We start from the raw sequence: 14,154 nt of genomic DNA, 5'->3' as shown, positions 1-14,154 counted from the left end.
TTCTTCTTGTTCTTGCTCCTTTTAATTTAATTTTATTTTTGCGGGGCTATGGGGGTTAAGTGACTTGCCCAGGGTCACACAGCTACCAAGTATCAAGTGTCTGAGGCCAGATTTGAACTCAGGTACTCCTGAATCCAGGGCCGGTGCTATTCAGGAGTACCTGAGTTCAAATCTGGCCTCAGACACTTGATACTTGGTAGCTGTGTGACCCTGGGCAAGTCACTTAACCCCTATAGCCCCGCAAACAAAAAACAACAAAAAAACAAAAACAACAATAACAAAAAAAGCTTTAATAAAAAATTGTCCCTAGCGTTTTGCCCAAACTCAAAGTATTGTTAAGCTTTGCTTCTATATTCTTAGCAGATCCCTAAGTACCCTTTTGTATCAACTTTAATATATGTCCCTCCTTCCATTTTTAGTATGGCCCTTTAAAATTTGAACTCCTAAGTGAACTCCTTGCTGGCACATCAGTATAATACTATCCCTATGTAACTATCAGTCTCTTTAAATACTTCCCCATTTTTTTTCTTTTCTGGGTATTTTTGATTATGTTGTCAATGTTGTATTTGCTAGCCACTTTTGACCCTTCTTCCCATTCAATAATACAACTTTTTAATTTCTCTGAACTTTATAATCTACTTTTCTGATGTCTCGGAATACATATCTGAATATGTCTTGAGGTAGGTCCCTCCTTTATTTTAGACAGTGGGCATACTCTGCATTCTCCTTACCCTACCCCCAATTACTGAAGCAGTCTTCTTAGTCCTGTGAAGAAGGGGTAAAGTGATGGATAGCTAACAACAATCAAATGACTCACACCCACCTATTTACGTCTTTTTTTTCATAGAATATTTTAATCTAATTATTCCTTAGTTTAAAAACTAACAAAATCAACATCATTCCCAGTTTTCAGTACCAGAAAATTTTCAACTTTTCTTCACGTTTTTGTAGTCTCTTTCAATAATCACTTTAGGTATTAACAAGTCATTATTAAATCTTTGTTTACTGCCCATGCAGTAGTATCTCCTGATTATGTTAAATAACCTTATGATAAAGATATAATTATTTTCAAACCAGTTTCGCTGCACTTGTATTTTCTTTAACTGCTGGCTGCTTTAAAATCTGCATTATGAGTCATTTGTTTTACTTCACACTCTTAAGAAAATGAGGTTCTGCTGAAGTTCATGCTGAAATAATTCCTTACAAATAGCTTGTATGAAATTTCAAAACTTATAGCAAAGCAAGTTACTTACTGGTTGCTTTTTCAGATTAATTTTTGTTTTATGTATGTGATTAAACAGGCTTCCCTAGTGAGTATCTGTTCATCTGTCTCCACCTGCCTCATGGGGTGAAAGCTCTTGATCTTGCTACTTAGTATGCATTGACCAGTTGACAGATTCTGCTTATTTGTATGTGGGTGCTCATACATGCTAATGTTGCCTTCCTCAGTAGGTCCTAGAGTTCTCATCTGTTGAAAAATTAAAGACTTATTCTGTAAATGCAGTTATAAATTGATGTTTTTCATTTCACAATTCCAGTAGTTGTAGCACAAAAAAAGCACCTTTATTTGTTTTCTTTGGTTGTAAATATAGGTCTAGCTAAAAAATCAAATAGGAAGGAAAAGATGACAGGCAAAACTTACAATGAGGAATACTATGTATAGTAGCACTTTTTGAAATATTACAGTGAAAATTACAGTGTGTTGGGCCCAAATTTAATATATGGAGCGTTAATTGGGTGACTCGCCGAAATATTGGGGTCCTGGAAATAATGAGGGACCTCTAGGTTCAAAGCTCCCTCTCCTCCAAACTGCCCTTTTAGATACTTCTCCCAGGCCAATAAGAAAGGAGCCTTACAGCTTCTTTTCCACAAAAGGATCAGATTTTATTACTTGGGAATTAATTAAAAACAAAGATAAAATTAATAAAAACCAAAGATAAGGAAATAGAGAAAAAGAAATACAGATAAATTCTAAGTCTAAGTCTATGCAATCCCTCGATCGTTTCCAATTAAGCTAATTTAAAGGAATGCAGGGTTTTTTTAAACACTCGCCACATCTGGAAAGTCTGCTAGCTTTCTCACATCACCAGGAAACCGAGAAGAGAGAGCGGCCGAGCGCAAGAGCGTTCTTGAAGCGACTCTAGCCTCCCCTCAAGAGCGTTCAATCTCCCTCCCCCAAAAGGGGAGGTCCTTCAAAAAACTGCCTATGGAGAGTTCTCCTTCTGACCTCAGTAGCATAAGTAACTTCAGGGTGGGCCCCCCAAATGAGTCAGTTAAATTCCAATAATTTTTACCACAAGTGAAACGTTGACTAGAAGGTTTTCAAATATCAAATTTAAGTATATAAATCTTAAGTCTCATAAAGACTACCTTCAATAGGACTTTTCTCTATTTATTTCTTTATTGTCTTTTGGGAGATTGCCCCAGGAAGAATCCTTATCCTTTAATGGAGAAGATGGAAGTTATGCTGCTGTGTTGAGAAGCTGATTTTTGCTGTTCAACAGATGTCTTTTTGCAGGTGTTTGCAGAACAAAGGACTAGTGGAACTTTCCTCTTTAAAATAGCTGCCAAGTTTGCTTTATGTTGTAATAAACATGCTGCTATTTCAGTTTCAGCTTTGTGAGAAAGCAGTTTGGGTTAGCGAAGTGCATGTGCTTAAATATTCAGTCCTTGTAGAGCATCAGTGAGTCTTCTGCTGTGTATCTAACATATTGGAGAAAGTTGCTGCTGAGTTGAGCTATTTAATTGCATTTCTCATGGTGCATTGTAATTTTCCTTTCTAAACATATTATAGTCTTTGTTACTCTAATCTGTCTATCGCTTCTATCTAACCCATTCCCTTCTTCCCACAGGGCCACAACACACAGTGATCTTGTTCTAAGAGCAGTAAAGATGGGGATCCCATATCGAATTGTTCATAATGCTTCCATCTTAAGTGCTGTCGGCTGCTGTGGTTTGCAGGTAATACTATACAGGCTGTTTTAAATTAGTGGTACTTCTTACCATTCTTGTTTTCTAATTGCAGTTTAATTTTCTTCAAAATGAGTAGAGATTCTTGATAGAGTTCTATGTGATTCTCCTCACCCCCCCCCCCATCTTTTTTTTTTTTTTTTTGGCGGGGCAGTGGTGGTTATGTAACTTAAGGGTCACACAGCTAGTAAGTGTCAAGTGTCTGAGGCTGGATTTGAACTCAGTTACTCCTGAATCCAGGGCTTTACCCACTGCGCCACCTAGCTGCCCCCCCCCCCCAAATCATTTAACAAAATCTCAAATAAACCTTTAGGTTTAGGTTGGTTTGGGGTATTCTGTTTTTGGTCTAGATGTAATTTCGTTGACTATGGGAATTCAGCCTTCATTGCCTAGGAGCGCTGAGATCTTAGTGAATTGCCTTATGCAGTTATTTTGCCTATATGTCAGAGCTAGGACTTAAACTGTTCTTCCAGACCCTGGGTCCAGCTATCTATCCACAAGATCACACTGCCAAGTACAAAGAAATTTCAAATATGTGATTATTTGTTGTACATTTTAATGGGATGTTAATTCCATGTGCAGTTTAACTCAGTTCAGATGTTGACCATTTAACTATGCACATAGGAAATCTCTAAATATAGACTGAACCCAAATCCAAGCCTACTATTCCATAAATGTTTGATTTCATATTTATCCCTCACTTTGCAAATAAATATGTACAAAACAGCCAGCACAAATCCTTGTAACGCTAAAAGGCCCTTTCTCATTCAGTAGCAAATTCAACACACACTTATAATGTGATTGATCAATAAAGGCAGCTGTGCCAAGTGTTTTATCTAAACTTCATGTCTCCTTTATCGTCCAGCACACTTTGTGTTTAGTTGTGGTTTAATAAATCTCGAATTAGTGAAGTCAAGTTCCAGTCAGAGTATAGTTGTTTGTTAGAAGTGTGACTTTGTGGTCAGCTCAACAGAAGGCCATTAAGCATCTAACTCTTAGGCAGCTGGGATACACCAGTAACCAAAGCTCTGCCTTCAAGGAGCTAAACATTTTACTGAAATGTTTGATAGTGTTTCTCTTCCGTTAAACTCTCGATTTACTGTGTTTCAGTGAGCACAAAATGATTTGAATCTTTCCCTGAGGCATTCCAGAATCTAAGTCATACTTAAAGGCTTGCTGTTTTAATGTCTTCATGTCAGATGTCTAAATCAGTATATAGTCCTTGCCGTGTGGTACAGTGGACCTGAGTTTGAATGCCAGTCTGCCATTTACTGCCTCTTGACTTGAGTTGCCTCACATCCACTCTTTGGACTTCAGCTTCCTCTTTTATAAAGCATGGAGGCCATTTCAGCTATAAATCTATAATATCCCTAGATTATCAACCTAAATTACTAGTCATTCCTTCTTTGGGCTAGCATCTATGAGATATGAATCCTTCAGCCAATCTCAAATTACTTAAATCTCATGAAAAAAGTTTATTCTATAGATTACCGAAGCTTTATTTTAATATGATAAAATTGAAAATGCATTAGATTTTAGTTCTCAGGATTCGGTTTTGCTTAATAATCTGGTGAATACCATTTTTTGCCTTGGTATGACCTCTTGTTCAATTTTTTTTTTTAATGGGAACTGAACACTAGATAATAATTTTTAAAAAGTCACTCACCACCCCTGCCACCACCATGGGAAAGGCTTTTTAGCATTACCACTTGTCCCTGTACCCTACCCAGAGTTGTGCCTGAAAGGTTGGTTTCTTTACTATCTCTTAGAATTAAGCAGTAATGAACTTCCTGCCCATCAGCAATTATCTCTTGGCAACAAAGCACTTCAGGTAGCTCTTCCAGGAGGAGCCAAAAGCAGGATTCTGCTATTAGAGAATTTATAATGTGGAAATGAAAAGGCTTGTATTGCTTTGGAAAGAGTACAGTATCCAGAGTTCAAATTCTAGCTCTGCCATTTAGTGTCAATGAAGTGAGACCTTGGGCAAATAACTTTTGGGCTTCGCAGTAGTTTCCTTATCTATAAAATGAGGGGTTTAGACTAAATTTCAGAGGTCCCTTCCAGCTTTCAGTCCATGACTTTGTGACCCCTTTGGGTGTCTGGAAGCAGTCTTTCCTGCTAGCTTTGAATAGGGATCAGTTTTGGAGAGGCCACTGTCTTGGCCCCATCGAGTTTAAGGTAGAAGGGCCAATAAGATTAACAGAACTAAAGAGTTTAGAATGGGCACTACAAGCAGAGAGAAAATAATGTATTCTAGTGCTTTTCCTCTGCAGTCCATGAACCCCATTTCCCAGGGACTTAGATATAGACTACTGCCCTGGAAATAAGCCTTTCATCCTCAGACCCCACCAGCATCCCTCACAAAAGAGGGGAAGGAAACAGAGTCCTTATAGTGGCATTGAGTTTTGGAGTCAAATCTTGGGTCTGCTGCTTAATAAACACATGTGACCTTCGAAAAGTTACTCGTTTTTCTATTTCTGTTTCCTCATTTTTCAAGTGAGGAGATGGTTGAATTAGATGGCCTCTAAAGTTCTTTTCCAGCTTTAAATCTGTGATCATAAGATATATTACATTCCTTCAGACTCTGAATCCCATGATCACAAAAGCTGCTGTCTCTTCTAACTCAAACCTGAAGAAGAAACTGTAATACAATTTGACTCGACAGGTTGTCACACATTCTTTGCTTGAAGGCTTCCAGTGATGGAGCAGTTTTAAACATTTCTAGTTGTTAGAAAGTTTTTCCTTAAATCAGTCCTAAATCTGCCTATTTGCAACTTAGACAAATTGCTCCTAGCTCTGGGACTAGAAAGAATAAGTCCAGTGCCTCTGTATAATAGTTTTTCAAATACTTGAGGATTGGTCTTCTTTCCCTCATCTTCTTCAAACTAGTAGCCCCAGTTTCATAAACGGATTCTCATCAAGCATTAGATCTAGAATCTTCATTTGTACTAGTTAACCTTTTCTGGGTTCTCTCTGTGATGTCTGTAATAGAACACAATATTCCAGATCTGGTCTGACCAAGGCACTGTCACCTTTCTAGTTAAGTCCAGCTTTTAAAATTGCTTTATCACGCTCTTGACTGATGAGCTTAGTAGTCCACAGAAATCCTCAGGCCTTTTAAAAATGAGCCTATCATTCAACGATGCTTCCCCTATCTTGTATTTCTGAAGTTGACTTTTTTTTTTAAACCCAGGTGCATTATTAGGTTTGTGTTAGCTTTCATCTTATTTCATCTTACTCAGTTTGGCCCTTAATCTAGCCAGCCATAGCCAGTCAAGATCTCTTTGGATCATGATTATTACCTAATATATTGTGTATCTCTTCCAGCTTTGTGTTACTTGCAGATTTGGCAAAGATATCTTTCTCACCTTTAACCAAATCATATATAAATGCTCAGTAAGGTTCCCTGGGGCAAAACACTGTAGAACTCCTTCCAGACCGACATTGAACTATTAATGGCTAAATTGACTAGCACATGGCTAAGTACAAAGAAAAATTGTTGTATACAATTACACAATGAAATAATTATATACAATTAGAATTATGTAGCAGTATAGAAAACCATAGGTGCCATAAAAGATAAAGAGTTCAACAAGAAGATAGAGGGAAGAGAAAATTCTGGCTGGGTAGATCAGAAAGACTTTATGAAGGAAGTGGCATTGGAGATAGACTTAGAGAGAGTAGAGAGGGTCTTCGCTTGTGGAAATGCAGGAGAAGGTCATGCTTTTTTCATTCATTCCAGGTAGAAGGAACAGATGATCTGAGGAAATGATAATTTGGCCAGTTTAAGTATAGTATAAGGGAGTAAAAGATGAAGTTTCTATAAAGGTAGGTTTAGCTAAATTGTGGAGAATCTTGAAAAACATAATACGAATTTTTTAAGAGTTTATTCTATGGCCTGTGAAGATGTTAGAAGTTTCTGAGCAAGGGGAATAACATTCTGAAAGCTATGTTTTAGGAAGATATCACTGCCATGTATTTGTAGGATGAATTAGACTAATAAAAAACAATTTTAAGATTCACAAAAATTAGTCATTTTAATAAAAGCAGTTTATGATTCACATGATATATAGAAAGTGCTCTTGAACTAGAATATTCACTATACCTAAATAGTCTAAATCTATCTTCAGTAAAACTCATGTTCATAACCTTTGGAACCTTAAATTTTAACTTGCTCTTGCTTTCTACATAGTTGCTGAATCTTTGTGAGTCTCTTTGAATTCTTCCAGGATTAAAACTTCCACAATATTATGTGCCAGGACATAGTCATATAGGATCCGATTGCTTTTTATCAGTAGGACTATGATTTTGCTTTATTCATCTGATTTTGGGGGTATAGTGCAGCAATAACATTGAAGAGTATTTTATTGTAGTTTTGTACTTTCTCCTGTACGGAAGAGACTTTAAGATGTTTTTCAAACATCTGAAATAATAAAATTAGCTAAACAGTTCCATGAATTCAGGTAGCAATTTGTTTTTGGCTAAACTGCATTATCATTGTTGTGGCTAACTGTAGAAATATTTCAGGGAAAAGGCTGTAATTTCTCAATAGAGAAGTGCTTCCACTTTCCATTTTTGCTGCTGTGTTGTTGCACGAGTGACTGAGTTACCATATATTGCACTGTTTAATATATATCCATATGGGCAATTGTATATGTATATGTGTATATATGTGTGTATATACATATTCACACATGTATATATTTTAAGTTTCTCATATACATATATATGAGAAACTTAAAAAATTAACATCTGGCACTAATTAACATTACCATTCCTGAGTTCTTATATTGCCCTTTTTATTCTAGTCATCACAGAAGTAGTTACCAGGCTACAGGATGATGGCTATGCTGGATGGGAGGATGGGTGGTCTGGGAGCTGTTGCTACTCCCACAACTCTTGGATTTACCTGCTGATCAGTAGCAGTTAGTAAGGCATTGAGGAAGGCTGACCTCTTCTCTACACCGAGTGCTTCCCTAAATTATATTAGGCCTGGGGGTGGAAGCAGGACCAGTCATCTCAGGGGCAGTATTCTTCCCAAGGCTTTTGGGTCCAAGGTCCTGGGCAGTCTTCCTCAGTATCCAAGGGGTGGTGATCATCAAGGTGGTGGTGGCTGGCCCATGCTACCTCCTGTCTCTCAAAGTGCCTTGTCACTTCACATCTAGTAGTAATTATTGTAACTTCCTGCTACCAACCCACCTATCTCTCAAGCATAAATTTTATTCTGATCCTAAATGGAAAAAAAAAAAAAGAATGAAATTGAAATATCCATTCATTGAATACAAATAAGAGGAATCAAACATAGGCCCTTCTTACTAGAGGTTTATAATGTAGTTCAGAGATATATATATATATCAATAACTCATACAAGGTAGGATATGATATGTCACAAGAGAGTACAAATGCTTTTATCTGGGGGGCAGCTAGGTGGTGCAGTAGATAAAGCACCTACCCTGGATTCAGGAGGACCTGAGTTCAAATCCAGTCTGAGACACTTGACACTTATTAGCTGTGTGACCCTGGGCAAGTCACTTAACCCTCATTGCCCTGCCCCCCCCTCCCCCCCCCAAAAAAGGGAAGAAAAAACCAAAGCTTTTATCTGGTGAGTTGGAAGGCAGTAATTATTGATGGATGAAGGGATCAAAGAATTTGTAAATAATTGAAGTTCCTAAAGGAAATAACATTCTTATCAAACATTTCAGAATCTAATCTGTTAGCAAAAGTTAATATACTTAGGGGCAGCTAGGTGGTGCAGTGGATAAAGCACCAGCCCTGGATTCAGGAGGACCTAAGTTCAAATCCAGCCTCAGACACTTGACACTTACTAGCTGTGTGACCCTGGGCAAGTCACTTAACCCTAATAGCCTCACCAATAAAATAAAATAAAATAAGTTAATATACTATATTTTTCAGTTGCTCAACTTACAGATTGATGCATTAACTTATGAGAAAGCAGTCTTTTTGTTCCTTTATCTGTTCATAAAAACTTAGACGTTTGGTATAACCGTGTGTTTTTGGCACATAGTTACATTCATAACTTGTTCAGCAAAAATAAGTGCTACAGTAGGTGAAACACATGTTGATTTTAAAACAACCCCAAGAGTAGGCACTGAAATAGAAAATCAGTAATTCTTGATGATGTGGTTTTGTGGTGACTTTCTTGGCAAGCTGCCTGCCTAGCAAATGACATTTAACCAGTCTGACCTAGGATATATATTGATATTGGACATGTTGTGTGACTTAATGACTAAAGCCGTAGGAGCAACTTAAATTTCATAGCTTCTGCTCATATACAGATCTTAGCATGGATACTTTTACAAAACTGTACTAAGTACTTTTCTTGAAATGATAAGAAACAAAAGCTTAGAGACCTGCTTTAAAATTTGATTGCTACCAAAATTTCCATTCTCTAAAAGCCTTCAAAATGTCACTTTATTAACCATCATCTTTTCAACATTCATACACTAGCAAGTCAGTAAATATTTATCCTGTCTAATGCTGAGCTATCTATTCCTCATGGTGTAGCTTACACAGTCTCTGACCTCGGGGTTGTTGGGGACGCAAGATATACAACCAACTGGAGAACAAATGGCTATGTAGTCAAATGTTGGAGTGAATGGTAACTACTTTTAGTGTTAAAAGTATTTTTTAAAAGGAGATGGTAGAAATGGTAGGATTTGGGTTAGTCCTTAAAGGAAATATGGTGTGGGATTTAGATTGGAGAGAAAGGAAAGACATCCTAAATGAAAAGTATGCGTTTGAACCATAAAAGGACAGTAAAATATACACACATGCACATTTCTGTCTATGTCTGTGTGAGAGAGAGACACAGAGACAGAGGCATTGATCTTTTCTACTATTGTACTGTGTTCACTGTACCCCCCAAAAAACCAAAAAATTCCATGGGACTTTTGAATCAAAGATTGAGAAAACACATTTAGATTTAAAATATGAATAGAAGCCTTAAAATATATTGTCAATATAATATGGAAGGTTTTTCTTTCACTTTTGATCCTTATCCATATATTCTTGACTAATGCCTCTATCAACCAGGTCTTAGATTTCACAAAGTAATATATCTCCTCAATGTACAATCCTATTTTAATCAAATTTGGTTCATTTTAATTAAGGATACTTTTCTAGTCATTGTTCATATTCCATCCCATCCTCATTGATACTTGTGAGGTCATGTATAAATAATCCCCTTGCATTAATATCCTGCCCTGTACAGAGTGGATTCATTTATAAGTAGATATCTAAGTTCATGAATACTATTACTGCCTTTCCTCTTAAACAGTACTTCTATCCAAAATGTTTCAGTTGTATAATTATAACATTAATTCAAAATATGCTTTTTTAAAAAAACAGTAGCTTTTTATGGATAAAAACCTTTGATTTACTCTAAATGTTTAATGCCTAGGTCAACAGTGCTTCATTTAAGGCATTTTGTTTAATAGGGATCTCATATGTTTGGGTGCCTTACTAGCTTTGTCTAGAATAGAAATTCTTAACTTGGGATCTATGAATCTTTTAAAAATCTTTTAATAAATATTTCAATACACTTTATTTGCAATTCTACATATTTTATTTTGTTCATTTAAAATCATGATTCTTAGAAAGAGTTTATAGACTTCACCAAACTTCCGAGGGATCTATGACACAAGCAAGGTTAAGAACCCTCTCTTCCAGGAAATGTAATACATTACACCTGATCCATTACATAATTATTTCCCTCCCTAGAAGTTGATATTCCAGTAGTACCATAGTAAGTTTAGACAGAGAAAAGTGCTAGCATTTTGAAATATGAATATAGATGTTAAAAAAAACTCCCTGCTATATTTAGTATAGGAACATGTCAGGCAGGAGTAGCTTCAGATAGTCCCATTTTGCAGTTGTCTTTGAGCTCATTCCAAAAGGAAAGCAGTTGTCTTATAGCTGTGACACATTATTAAGAGTACATCTGTGTCTATGAACAGGCAGTTTTCTGATGAAGAAATCAAAGCTATCTATTGCCATATGAAAAAATGCTCTACATCACTATTGATTAAAGAGATGCGAATTAAAACAACTCTGAGGTACCACCTGACACCTGTCAGATTGGCTAATATGACAAAAAAGGAAAATAATAAATGTTAGAGAAACTGTGGAAAAATTGGAACACTACTGCATTGTTGGTGGAGTTGTGAACTGATCCATCCATTCTGGAGAGCAATTTGGGACTATACCCAAAGGGCTATAAAGCTTTGCATACCCTTTAACCCAGCAATACCACTATTAGGACCTTTTCCCAAAGAGATCTTTAAAAAATGAAAAGGACCCACATGTACAAAAATCTTTATAGCTGCTCTTTTTGTGGTGGCAAGAAATTGGAAATTGAGGGGATGCCCATCAGTTGGGGAATGGCTGAACAAGTCGTGGTATATGATTGTAATGGAATACTATTGTGCTGTAAGAAATGATGAGCAGGCAGATTACAGAGAAACCTGGAAGGACTTGCATGAACTGATGATGAGTGAGATGAGTAGAACCAGGAGAACATTATACACACTATCAACAACATTGTGTGTTGATCACCTGTGACAGACTTCATTCTTAGCAATACAGTGGTCCAAGATAGTTCCAAAGGACTCATGATGGAAAATGCTCTCCAAATCCAGGGGAAAAAAAAAGAACTGTTGAATCTGGATGCAGATTGAACCATACTATTTCTATTGTTTTGTTGTTGTTTTTCTTTTTTGAGGTTTTTCCTTTTTGCTCTGATTCTTCTCTCATTACATGACTAATGCAGAAATATGCTTAATGTGATTGTACATATATAACCTATATCAGATTACTTGCTGTCGGGGGGGGGGGTGGAGGGGAGGGATGGAGAAAAATTTGAAACTAGAAGTCTTATAAAAACAAATGTTGAAAATTATCTCTAAATATAACTGGAAAATAATTAAATATTTATATGGGGGGGCGGGGGAAGAGTACATTTGTGCCATAGAAAAAGTTCCAGTATACTATAAGAGTTATATCTTGGTTGCTGAGAGAGGATTAGATTCTAACATTTTAAGTAGCCAAGTCTAAAAATGATTCCCAGTATCCTCAAAGGTCTTCCTGAATCAAAGTATTCTTAATTCTTAAGGCCCTGAAGAATATCTAATCAAGGATTAGAGATAACTTCAAACAATCTGAATATCCTTTAGTAGTTTTGGCCACCTTTATCTTTCCCCACCATACCTTTCCATATATTACTTATTATTGTTATAAAGTACATGAGTACTGTACATAATTATCCCTTTTTGTTCACATTTTCTACCCCCAAACCTGCTTCTTCTAGATTCCTTCTCTTAATATGTACCTTTTGTTTTTTATAATAAAATACTATTATTAAAATGGATAGTAACATGAATGTGTCATTCTGGCCTAGTAATTATCATGCTTATTTCCTTTTTAATATATGTCATTAGACAATGAGAATATTTTTCAAATGGCCTGAAATATTGAAATATTAATCCAATATCTTCTTTGTTCACTGTGTTTCAGATCTATAAGGCAGTCATTAGAGAGAATAGGTTTTCTATTATCTAAAGATGTATAAATTCTAAGTAACTTTCCTGAACTCATACAAATCCACCAGTAAAACTGTTAGATCTCAGGTCTTTGATTCCCAGCCGAATACTTATAAACTTCAGTATTCATTCATCATGGTCTGCTAAGGTCATCTTGGCAACAGTAACTAGAATGTTACGGATAAGGCTGCAGTTTATAATTTTGCCTCCTCATTAAGAAAATAACAGGAAAAATAAACTACCCCAAATAAAAACCAACAATCCCATAGACCTTTTTAAGCTGTTGTGTTATGCATGTGTTCAATCTCATTCCCACTTGGCCTTTTTAATGATGCAGGCCGCTGAATTTATGACCTTCCAAAAGACGTGGGAAGAAATGGATCAAGAAAGAAATGATACCTACTTAGAGATATAGACAAAGATGATGCAACGATGTAATATAACTGCTCTGGAATTGCCCCAAAATAAGAAAAAGTTCACACAAAATAAAACTATTTAAAAATTTGAAAGAAAAAAAAAAGGAGCTAGCTATCCTTTCCTCCCTATCCCCCAGTGTGTAATGTAACAGAGATTTCCTAATTGGAAGAATTAATAAAAATGTTTCTTTAGTTGTTATCCATGAATAATTTAAAATAAGCTAATAAAGGTTTATTCAAGCGTCTGCTCTGTGCCAGGCACTTGCTAGATGTTAGGAAACTATAGGCAAAAGTAGAGCTGCTCTGGCCCTCAAGAAACTTGTATTCTATGAAAAGTATGAGAGACAGACTGACAGAATAGATAGGAGGTGGTGTGTGCGCACACGCACGCGTACACATGACACCAGCATTTGGGTGGTACTTGAGCTGCCTTCAAGAAAATAAACAGTTCCAAATATAAATAGCCACTACTGATGCACGGTGATGGGAAATAGAGGAAGTGTGCCTCTGAGGTATATGAAATAACTTGAGTCCTCTTTGCAAGATGAGAAGGATTGTTCCACTGTGGGTCTACAGATCTACTGATGTCTAGGCATGAGAGAAGGTTGGTAGGAGACATGGGGGAATTGGGATGAAAATCCAAAAACACCACATTTGAAATAAAAACACTATAAACTTTGGGCAGGGATGTCTACAGGCAGTTTCTAGCTCCTCTCCCTCCCCCCATTTTTTTCTTGTGGGTAATGAGGGTTAAGTGACTTGCCCAGGGTCCCACAGCCAGTAAGTGTCAAGTGTCTCAGGCTGGATTTGAACTTAGGTCCTCTTGAATACAGGGCTGGTGCTTTATCCTCTGCATCATCCCCAGGCTCCCCCTTTTATTCCAAGAATCAGTGCTCTTGATTTCCCTTACTACTAATGCAAGGAAACAAGTTTCCCTCATGTCTCCCTCTAACCTTCTCTTCACATACAGACATTAGATGACCTGTATACTAGGAATGTAACAATGGCCTGGCGGGGTCAGCACTTGCACAAACAGCTCAGTATGGCTTATTTTTTATTTGCTCGTATGTCAGAGAGACACCGTAGTGCTTCTGTTAGGCAAGCAATGTAGGACGTTTTCTGAAAGGTTTTTGTTTTGTTTTGTGGGGCAATGAGTGTTAAGTGACTTGCACAGGGTTACACAGTTATTTAGGGTCAAATGTCTGAGGTTG

General features: G+C 36.8%; 1 protein-coding gene across 2 annotated transcripts in view; it reads left to right on the top strand.

The window, feature by feature from the left end:
• The window catches only part of DPH5 (diphthamide biosynthesis 5), a 46,280-nt gene that overhangs the window by 13,664 nt on the left and 18,462 nt on the right, over positions 1-14,154 (top strand). For both annotated transcript variants that reach the window (XM_044002845.1, XM_044002846.1), the window contains exon 4: positions 2,853-2,961. In XM_044002845.1, coding sequence (XP_043858780.1) covers positions 2,853-2,961 — 109 coding nt within the window. The remainder of the gene's footprint in view (positions 1-2,852; positions 2,962-14,154) is intronic.

This window comes from Dromiciops gliroides, chromosome 4, assembly GCF_019393635.1.
Source record: "Dromiciops gliroides isolate mDroGli1 chromosome 4, mDroGli1.pri, whole genome shotgun sequence".
Lineage (NCBI taxonomy): Eukaryota > Metazoa > Chordata > Mammalia > Microbiotheria > Microbiotheriidae > Dromiciops > Dromiciops gliroides.
This window is presented reverse-complemented; position numbering and strand designations above follow the sequence as displayed.